The following is a 10,723-nucleotide window of genomic DNA, read 5'->3' as shown; positions in this document are numbered from 1 at the left end:
GAGAACGGACAAAAATTGAAGGAACGTCAATAAAAATTATCCAAGAATTAAAGTGCAGATTATATAAAAGGAATACTGTAAAATAAAAAGAATTGAGAATTTCAAACTATTCAAATCTAAGTTAAAATTAAAAAAATTAGATATAAACTCTCATCTCGTTATGATTAAACTATAATGTATTGAAATTTATCTTAATATTTCTAAATGTGATATGTAAATTACATATATATTAATAATCTACCTCGATTTAACCTATGAACTTCCATCTCTAATCATCAGCTACTTGTTTTCAAACTAAAAATGGACTTCTTCTTTTACTTAAAACTTAGTGCAACACTAGCTTATATTGCTTTACCGGGTAAAATTTACCATGACAAAAATAGCAAAAAGGTACTCATATTTTTATGGATGGGCCGAATTGATACAATTATAATTTGACTTTGCAACGGGCCAAATGATGATAAATGCTATTTACTCCTTACCAAACTTCTGTGCTTTTATGAAAAGAGTGATAAAGAATCTAAGGTGCTACAACCCCACTTTGCTATATTGAAATAGCAATGAGATGACACTATCGTTGCTCCTTCCCATCAAAGGTTTATTGCAGTGATTAAATAACCGGTCGGTTGAACCAGTTGAATCGAAAATCAACAGAATGTTCGACTCAACTAACCTTTGAAAACTGAAAATTTAATCCAATCGGATTGGATCAAATTAAAACTGGATTGAAATGGAATGAACCAGCAAATTTTTTACTTGTTTAAAATTAGTTAAACCAATCGATTTTTTTTAGGTATTGACTAATTTTTACTTTGAATTTCTATTTGTTAGACCATGAAAATTATTAAGAGGAATATAGATCATACAAGCTAGATCAATTTTTTTTATATAATTTTACTCAATTGATTCAACCGGCGGCCTCTAAATCGGTTTTTAAAGTACTGATTTATTATCCTTATTGTTTGTATCATTTCGAGATCTAGTTCGAAAATTTCAGCCCATTGGATCTAAATTGGATTCAAAATTCAAAAGTAACGGGCCTCGACCATCATATACTTTCCTAAAACGGCGCCGCATTAAATGCCAGTCTTGGTACAGGTACGGCCTACGGAGGATCACCAGCGCCAGCAGGCTAGAAACGAAGCTCGCACGCACTGAAGTAACTTCATCATCGCTCTCACTCTCTCTGCCTCCAAACCAGAGAAAAACTTCAAATCAGAAAAGCTCAATCAAAACGAATAATGGTGAAAACGAAGCAACAGAAGTCCGCAAAACCAAAGAAGAATCCTCAGGTAACTTCTTTTTTTTTTGTAGCTGTTTAACTTACCTGATTTTCATCCATTATAATCATAGTTCTGAATCTTGTTAATTTCAATTTAGTTATAATGATGTTGTAATCAATCTCTTTAAGCTCCATTACTTGTTGATTAAACTAAATAGCTACCGTGTTAGTGAGAGCTTGAAGCTATTTCACTAATTTTAAGTCATTTATTGTAATTAGTTAGTGGATTAGATTAGATTATGTTTTTCTTTATTTGCTGGTTGTATATAATTGCATGTGGCTAAAATCTAATAAAGTAGGTGAAACAGTGAATTAAATTGGGCGTTATTTCGTAATTTAAGCCATCTAGTAGTTGGGAGACATTGATAGATCTGTAGATAGATAATTTATTGATTAATAGGTTTAGTGTTTGGAAAGTCTAAAACTGCAATGGTTCAATTTAATTTAATTCTATTTAGTCCTAGGTAGCACGGATACGGACACGGGCGAATCAGTGTTGTTTTAAGGTTTCCCATATAAAAAATGACATTTCGTGTTCGAAATGTTAAGTGTCTGAAACGTTTCCGAAACAGGACACGTTGATTGGATGAAGTCTCCGCGCTACGTAAATCATTTTCATATTTGGAAAGGTTATAATTGCTAGCATGCAGTTGTTTCAACTTAGGGAAATAATGCATTTTCAAGAAGTGAAAACATGCCAAAATTGACATGATTTTTTGGGAATTCCTTGTACAGAAATTACAGGAGAGGAAACTAACAGAAATACAAAATCAAAATATTTAGGTGACGCTGACACATATTACATGCAATTGGAGATCACACTTAAATTATGCATAAGCATATAGTGAGTTGGACAATAATTTGAAATAGAGCTTTCTATCTCAGCTATCCTTTGCAAAATGTTAAAGTAATTTCAACTAGAGTAGAATGATAATTATCTGGCTAACACGCTTACCCTTAGGATACCCTTCGTTAGTCTGGAGGATGCTTACAAGCTACAACTATTAAGAATCTCTTGCTTGTATGTTGCATGTTTGTAAAAAAAATTGGTGTAACCGGTGGGACCTGATTTATCTTAAGAGCTGAGTTGGACAATCAAATGCACTCCAGTCTGTTTTTGCTGGAGATGAGAATTTTAATCTGGATTAGTGATCAATGTTGGATTTTCTAATTATTAAATGGGGTTACTTTTGGTGGGGCTTAGCAAGGAGGACATCAGGGGTGCTGGTTGCTATTAAGCTGCTGGATTGACATCGGAATTGATGAATGGTTTCCTGATGTATCATGCTCGACGCTCTAGATAATTCATCAAAAAAAAAATTATCATAGTTACTTACGTAATTTTCCTCATGTACTGTGCAACAAGCAGTTAACCGAAATTTGTTTGGGCTACAGGTGAAAAAGCAGGGAAAACAGGCTGATAACACTCAGTTTCGAGCTCAGCTGGATGCATTGGGCCTAAAAATTATTGATGTGACTGCTGATGGTAATTGTTTCTTCAGGTCTGTTTTTACGAATGACCTTAAAAAATTATTGTGTACTTTATATTGTTTACTTATATTAGTGGAGTAGTTTGCATTCTTACATCCAAGCAAAGATGATTAGTGTGTCTTGATGTACATAATGCCACTTAAGTTATTCACTCTAATTAGTTTACAATTTTCAGGGCACTTGCAGATCAGTTAGAAGGTAGTGAGGAGGAACATGGAAAGTATCGCAGCATGACCGTACAATATATAATGGTAAATGCCTGTAGAATAGGAAAAACCATACACAGTTTAACTCGACAAAATCTGCATTTCCCAGTCTTCCCAATATCTTTCTTCCTGCTGCCTTTTGGTGTTAAATCTATCTATTTTCTAGGGGTGAGCATTTAGTTAGTTCTCTACCAGTCTTTCCAAACTGTTAACCAAATTAATTTATACCTTCAACCGAACTGGCGAATTTTCCACATAAATAACCAAACCGAACCTTAATAACCAAATCTTAAAGAGTCCAAAACCAAACTTATCAAATTAGTCAGTTTATTCTCTGCCGATTTGGTTAAAACATTTAAAATTTACTATTTATAAGAGCTAAAAGGATTAAAACAATTAAGAAAATGAATAGTTTCAGTTAATTTGGATAACCAAATAAAAAAAACCTCAAACCAAAACTGAACCAAAATTTATCACCCACCAACCGAACTGAATTAACCAAAAACTGAAATTTGCAAAACGCTTCAAGCCAGACCGAATATGTCAGCAGAGTTACTTCGGTTTAATTGAAATTTGCTCACCCTTATTATTCACAGTTATTCATGTCAAGGAGCAAATGATTGGAAAAGTTCTTTTTTCCCTTTCTTGTTCTTTGATTAATGATCAACATGCAAGCTAACATATTAATGTGGCTGTTATTAACAGAAGAATCGTGATATGTTTGAGCCCTTTATTGAGGATGAAATTCCATTTGATAAATACTGTCAATCCATGGAAAAGGACGGCACATGGGCCGGACATATGGAATTGCAGGCGGCTTCACTTGTTACACATAGTAATATATGCATTCACCAGGTGATCATTTGTTTTGTGTTTTTATCTTCAATATCACTCATTTGTATGTTGACATCCAGATTGTATTCATGTTCCTTTTTTCAACGAGCATTTCAGTAAGCTATGACCCTCAAGGCTCAATATTGTTAAATCCATCAGGATGCCTCTGTCTGCTGGCTGAATAATGCAAATTCCGCATAATGGGATCATAAATTATGTCTTAAGAGAATTTTAATTGATATTGAAGTCATGGCATAGAAATTAACTGTTCCTCTGACTTTGAAAATGTATAATATCTACACAACAAGCTGTCAGAGGACTTGAAAATTGCTAGAATTTATTTTCTAATACTAATACTAATATTAAGAGATATGAAACATGGTTTCGTGGAGCATAACAATGCATTTTACATGCATGTGCATGGACCTCGCTGTACACCTTGCTGGTTATAGTTTATTTTTTTACTTTGTACTCATGAGAACACCTAAATGTATGTCGCGTATAACACAGCCAGAGTTAGATCAACCCTTATGTTTGTTTTTGCAATGTATTGTTAGAATAAATTTTGCCTTTTAATTGATACAGCACATGTCACCTCGCTGGTATATCCGGAATTTTAATGAACGAGGAGCTCATATGGTTCATTTGTAAGTACACCATAATCTTTACCATTTCTACACTTTTCTTTAATTGTACATGTTCCTATTTTAGAAACAGGCTTCTTTCGTGTTTAAACTAGAATTGTGAAGTCCTTAAAATTATTCCTCGCTATTGATTCTTTGTGATAGCCTGCAATACATCTTATATAGTTATTCCATTTTTTTTCAACGTAATAGATCTCTCAGCTTCTGATAGGAGTTCTAAAATTTGCAAATTGTAATTACTTTTTTATTTTCTATCTCTGCTGTTTAACTAGCAAATACTTTTTCAGATCTTATCACAATGAGGAGCACTACAACAGTGTGCGCTTAAAAGAGGATTCTTGCCTCGGTCCAGCCAGGCCAATTGAAATAAAGGTTTCTTTTTGGATTTTTTCTTTACGTTTCTGTGATTTTTCACTCTCTTTTTTTACCAATGCTTGTTTTTGTACTTTTGAATTTCAATTTGTAATCTGTAGCAATAGCCTGATAATTTCCAGTTTTTAAAAGGCCGATGCTGACGTTTCAGCAACATCTCATCAAGCAAAAGATGCAGCCAGCAAATCTAAGTGTGGAGCTGCTAAGAATGCTATTGATACGAGATCCATCAAAATGGTAATGACAGGAAGTGGTGGTGAAAATGCTCAAAAAGCCGAGCAGGTGAGAAACTGCTTGAAAAAATTTCCCCTGGATTTTCATATCTTCCAACAGCATTGCAATGTTATCATCAGTTTTCCCTATAACTTAAAGGCTAATTGCAAGTATGCTTCACATGCTTGAGATGCATGCAATATTTTCTTCCTTATGTTGAATCTCATACTAGGTTTTACTACAAGTAGATGGTGATGTTGATGCTGCAATAGAGTTTCTGATAGCAGAAAGGGAAGCAGATGATGGCTTAGCAGGAAATCATTCCCTTTCACGTCTTGCAGAAACTTCTTACGGTAATGTCTGGTCAGTAGCTTTAACACAAGTTGAACAGTTCGTGGGTGCTGTGTTTCGTTTGTTTGTGTTATTTTTTGTTTTTCATGCATTCATTTAATGCTAGTACTTTGTTAGGAACTTTTGTGGGCAACCTAGATATCGGGCTTTTAGATCCGAAGTATATTTATGTTTGTATGTAGCAATTTAATGGCAAAGGTTTTCTCCAAATATCTAACGGTTCTACAAATTGGTGGAAACTTAGCTCCTAAGATGAAAGGGAGGTATGCGGGCAGGTGCTATATTATAACTTCCTGATAGAGTGCACATTTCTTTTAGCAATAATGCTTTGATGGGTTTAGAAGGAACAATGTTATTTTAATATTGAAGTTCGTTTTCCTTGTCTTCTTATTTTAGCACAATTGTCCTTCAACAAAGTTAAGGTAGCCCAAGTCTTTAAACGAAGCCGTGTTGGTGCCTTTATCAATGGTTTTACACTTGTTTCGTTGACTCCACATACATGCACATAAGTGGCATTCAATTCAAGCTAGTGGAGAAAAGTTCTCACTCTTATCTTTTACATGTGCACATGTTAAGAATACTCCATTCTCAACATATTCTACATCATGAATTTGCTTGTCGTTAAGACAGAAAAGCCCTTTGTCGTCTATAGTTATATTTTGAATTAGTTCCATGTAATGTTTGGCTGGCATGTTTTGATTTTCAGATTTGCTTTTCCTTTTTGTACTATTTTAGGACTTTACTTAATAAGTGTTCTATCTAATTTCACAAAAAAAAAAATAGAATGTCAAGGAGATCATCAAGTTGAAAACTCTGAGCAGCATGTAGAAGAACCTCTAAAGGAGACCCACAAACAGGATCAATCAAACAGTAAAATCAGGCAAGCTGATGATAATAACAGTTCCCGGGCAGAAGATAAGGTTTTCTTTTTTATATATTTGGAAAGCTTAGCTTGGCAATTCTCAGCCTTAAAGAGAGTAGGTTTTCGATTTATTCTTTTTGTTTGCGTCAGTTCTTATTCATATTTTCATGTATTTGCAGAAGATAGCAAGAAATAAAAACTGCCCATGTGGATCTAAAAAGAAATACAAGGCTTGTTGTGGAGCTGTTAAAGCAAAACCCTCTGCGAAGTTTGTAGTGTATGCTTCTTGAACTCCTGATTGTCTCTTCAGGTTTCTGTTAGAGCATTAGTCTTTGAGGTTTGGAATTATGTCATCCGGTTTGGCTAATAGGATTTTATATGTTTTCGTGTAGTGTGGCCAAAAAATTTAAGATATAGAAAGTTAAAAAAAGGGCTACTTAAAGTCTGAAGAAGCATTTTAAAACCATGACATCACCAAGAGCTGAACTGTAGTTAATAACCATGGTTTAGCTATTAGGCTACAACTGAATTTCAGTAGCCACTCAATAATTTCAGGTTTAGGTGTTGTAATAGAAAGCCCCTTTAGAATTATCGACTGATTAAGATGTTTAACCAGTGCCCGTTTAGGAAAGTCTCTGTTACCTGATATGGCATTTTTTCTGTTTCAGTAACCAAACAGTTGATTCAAGAAAAGTTAGAAAAGAAAGGAAGCAACATGGAAAAGGGCCTACTGAATCTGATGGGGGTCCTCCTAATGTGGGTGCACTTTGCATATGAATCCTGACTTTAATGCGAGTAGTTCCACCATTTTATATAGTTAAATGACCGGCTTATAATTTTCAATTGGAAGCAAAATAAATCTTTGCCCTATCCATCATCTATCTCTATTTTTCTTGAGCAAAATCGAGTTTGGGCTGTTGCAGTCCATCCAAATCAAAATTTGTTGACCGTTTTACCAGCATTACAAGTTGGATTTTATGGATGAGTCTTGTTCTTCTGGCTTATCGGTTCAATTAGACTGCTGCAGTTTTACAATTTCCTTTCGAGTCTGAGCATGATACTTGGGAGTAACAAAGTCTTGCAATTTTGGGATTCACTCATCTTTTTTGTTCATATGAAGTGCAAATGTTTCTTCACTGTTGTGAATGTTACAGCACCAGATAATGACAGAGAGGAGCTGAATCTATCTTACAGAACTCAACTTTTATTTGTGCTCAGTATTGATTATTTTGCATCATGATTTTGTAGCTGTCTTCAGATCTAAACAGTCAATGCTATCCTCCATTTCTCCGCGCAACAGGAGGCTCAGGAGCATTTCTGCCATCTTCCTTGAAGTTTAATATTTATTGATTTGGGTTGATGTCCCTGAGTTTCCACGATTTATCTTTTATATTTAAAAGCAACCTCAAATAATAAAATGGTGTTCCCACTAGGGGTTGCATAGGAAAGGTACTTGGTGATTGTTGTAAATGCTTTCGTTTGGCAAAATTGTGGTTAGAGTTTGAAGAAAGGCTAGAAAACCGAGCTTTCTCAGGTCTTGTTGATGCTTCTGAAGTCGTAAATTATGTGTACTGACCATTCATATCTTAAAGTGTATTGTAACTTAAAAGAGTGCTTAGTGAGGAAATTCGCAATGACATGTAGATGAACTGTTTCAGAACATGAATAGTTTTCTGTTCTATGCCTCCTAATAGGTTTTTTTTTTTCGTGTTTGGTCAGCATTGAAAATTATTTTTAATTAAAAGAGTTAGTTATGGTATGGTAATAAATATCATATTCATGACATATAAAACTACATAATTTAGTGAAAAGTTTATCATAATCATTCATGACTTCTGAAATTGCTGTATTTATCATATTCATGACTTATTTACTTAATGTGACAAACGGCAAAAATAAAAAAAAATATTAATATGTATTTTCTTAAAAAATATTATTTCTGGAAACAAGTACAGCCTAGGTAGGTTAAATTTCTAAATTAGCTTACCTAAATCCCAAAAAAATGAAAGACTTGGGTATTCCTCTAGGACTATAATGGTTTGGAAAACCTAGAGTACATTTGTCTAATGTTGAAACATGAAACCTTCTTGCATTTATGGTCCTAATACCCATTTGCTTATCATAAGGTCATGGCCGACAAGAGCCCAACACAAAGCTAACTATGGCATGCAGCGCCGGATTTAGAATTTCATTTCAGTTTGGGTTTAAATTTTAATTCACCTTTTACCAAACTGTTTGAGTTTAATTTTCTTTTTTTAGTTCTGAATTCACTACGATTCTTGCCTGTTTTCTTTTTGAAAAATTTGACGCAAGTCTGGGTTGAAACCTACTCTAACCTTAGAGTAGTTCCACCGCTGATGGGTGCAAATTAAAAAAAAAGAGTAGACACCCTAAAGTTTTATATGAGACTGAGATAATTCAAATTTAGCAATTTTCAAAATTTTATGATAAAAGTTGATAATTCTATCTAAAATTATAGAGGTTTACTCTTTTATTTAATCAAATATAATCGTTCACTTTTAGGCATCAAAAATTTGATCTAAAATTAAAGACTTCTTCTCTAATTGACAAAAAAAATAAACAGTTCGAGTTATTTGAACTTCGTGCATAAATTTAGAAGCTGCGTTGATCATTTACTCGTAAGGAAAACCCAAAAACAAGTGAGAAGGGGAAAAAAATCCACCATTCTTGTTGAAGCAAGGCAAAGAAGCACATAGTTTCCAACTACTAAACCATTGCTTGAGAGTCATCAAAAGTTGCAAAAATAGAGGAACAAGAGTGTTAAAGAATGAGAAAGAGCATCATAATCCCATAGCTAAAATAGCATCATGATTGACTGCTACTACTAATTAATTAAAAATAAATAGCTATGCTTAGCTTAACCTAAAAGCAAAAAATATATGCTAAAAATAGGAAGTGGAAGAAGAGAAGTTGCGTCAAAAACCAAGCTTGTTCATATGAAGAAATTAAGTAGACCCATAAAGTCCATGGCAAGCAACATAAAAAGCCCTAGTCAATTTAAACTACCCTAAATTAGAATAAACCCTTTAATTATTTGATTTTCAATCCATTTGCTTATTATAGAAAAATAGGTCTATCTTGATGGGTGCTTGCCACGATGATAAGACACTTACCTTTTCTTTTTATGTTCATTTTGTTTATTTTTCATTTACATCTAAATCATTAAAGCAAACTCACTCTTTCTATAATAGGAAACTTACGTAAACCATTCATCTTTTTGTCACAATTGGAAGTTTTCTTTTCCCCACATAGGACTAAGCAATTTTGACAACCACCATAATTATTACTCATTTCTTGTTCAATGATGTTAACCCTTTTGCTTTCCTTTGTATTTCTAGAAACTAACCCTAAACCCTTCATTTTTCACTAATTATCAAAAGAAAAAATTGTATGAAGTTAGTTCACTATATAATCTTTCCATATAACACGTATATCACGTCAATATACAACATATATACCTCTTATGTCGATAAATTTTACTTTTCTTATTGATATAGTCGATAAATATCAAAAACATAACGCGTATATTAAATGGATCGCATACATGTAACAATTATATTCTATATTAACATGCACCCTTTGTATTAGATATTGTTTTAGTTTATTATGTACGAGTTGTTTTACTTTTTTTTTATTTAAACAATTAACATATGTCGAAAATGACCCGCATAATTGACGTGGGTCATATATATGCAATAATTAATATTATACACTATGAGTAAATTGGTCAGCATTGAAAAATTACTTCACATATGTTGTATTGAATAATTTTCTCAATTTATTATATGGTATTGCAAACCTCGACACATAATATCCGATTAAAAAATAAAATAATTAACCAGTAAACTTTCACATTAATGTTTTTTTATTTCTCTGTCGGATCCATAATATTTGTCGTGTTTAGCTTTGACCAAAAATTAAGAAAAAAATTATTACGTCTTACTTCCGCCGTCCCACAAAGATAGAGCAAATTGGATTTGTGCAAATATTAAAAAATAAAAGTTAAATTAGTTAGTTATAGTTAATTTTCTAGTTTACCCTTAAATTAATTATTTAGATAGTTTAAATAGTGTTAATTATATATTTTATAAACACCACTTGCTTATTAAGATTATAAGTAAATTTTTGAAAAACTAAGTTTGTTATTAATTTTATATTGAATTAAGTGATTACCATTAATGATGATCAAGAAAATATAATTTGAATGGTTAAATTAATGAAGTGTCTAGTTGGCATCTCAACTTAACTAATACAATTAAAATAGCAATTTGGCCTATATTCTGGACGCCCAAATAGCGATTTGACCTATTTTTATGGGACGAATGGAGTAATTTAAAAATACTTTTACTAAATTAATTCTATTTTTAAACTTGTTTAAATTTATGACTACTATTTTTATTTGTGTTATAGTATTTTTTTTAAACTAATATGGGGAATTTTTTAAAAA

The 10,723-nt window shown here is 32.8% G+C and overlaps 1 protein-coding gene across 3 annotated transcripts; it reads left to right on the top strand.

Annotated features, from left to right (window-relative positions):
• Nucleotides 1-1,084: 1,084 nt before the first annotated feature.
• On the top strand, nucleotides 1,085-7,960 carry LOC126657360 (OVARIAN TUMOR DOMAIN-containing deubiquitinating enzyme 7). 3 transcript variants are annotated; one of them, XM_050352032.2, is made up of 12 exons: nucleotides 1,086-1,292; nucleotides 2,678-2,784; nucleotides 2,949-3,024; nucleotides 3,685-3,834; nucleotides 4,399-4,460; nucleotides 4,745-4,829; nucleotides 4,962-5,111; nucleotides 5,275-5,395; nucleotides 6,177-6,313; nucleotides 6,435-6,532; nucleotides 6,924-7,046; nucleotides 7,504-7,960. In XM_050352032.2, exons 1-11 carry the CDS (start codon nucleotides 1,242-1,244, stop codon nucleotides 7,030-7,032), a joined length of 1,146 nt encoding a protein of 381 aa, XP_050207989.1. In that variant the 5' UTR covers nucleotides 1,086-1,241; the 3' UTR covers nucleotides 7,033-7,046; nucleotides 7,504-7,960. The 3 variants fall into 3 exon arrangements, with proteins under 3 accessions (XP_055959668.1, XP_050207989.1, XP_050207990.1); XM_056103693.1 differs by having other exon boundaries at nucleotides 1,085-1,292; nucleotides 6,924-7,960; XM_050352033.1 differs by lacking the exon at nucleotides 1,086-1,292 and having other exon boundaries at nucleotides 2,678-2,768.
• Nucleotides 7,961-10,723: the final 2,763 nt, after the last annotated feature.

Source organism: Mercurialis annua, linkage group LG7 (assembly GCF_937616625.2).
Source record: "Mercurialis annua linkage group LG7, ddMerAnnu1.2, whole genome shotgun sequence".
NCBI classification, from domain to species: Eukaryota; Viridiplantae; Streptophyta; class Magnoliopsida; order Malpighiales; family Euphorbiaceae; genus Mercurialis; species Mercurialis annua.
Note: the sequence above shows the minus strand (reverse complement) of the source record. Positions and strands in the feature narration are given on the sequence as shown.

Coding starts and splice junctions, on each gene's coding strand:
- LOC126657360 (XM_056103693.1), top strand. CDS start 1,242: ATGGTGAAAACGAAGCAACAGAAGTCCGCAAAACCAAAGAAGAATCCT. Junction 1,293..2,677: donor AACCAAAGAAGAATCCTCAG/GTAACTTCTTTT, acceptor TTTGGGCTACAG/GTGAAAAAGCAGGGAAAACA. Junction 3,835..4,398: donor GTAATATATGCATTCACCAG/GTGATCATTTGT, acceptor TAATTGATACAG/CACATGTCACCTCGCTGGTA.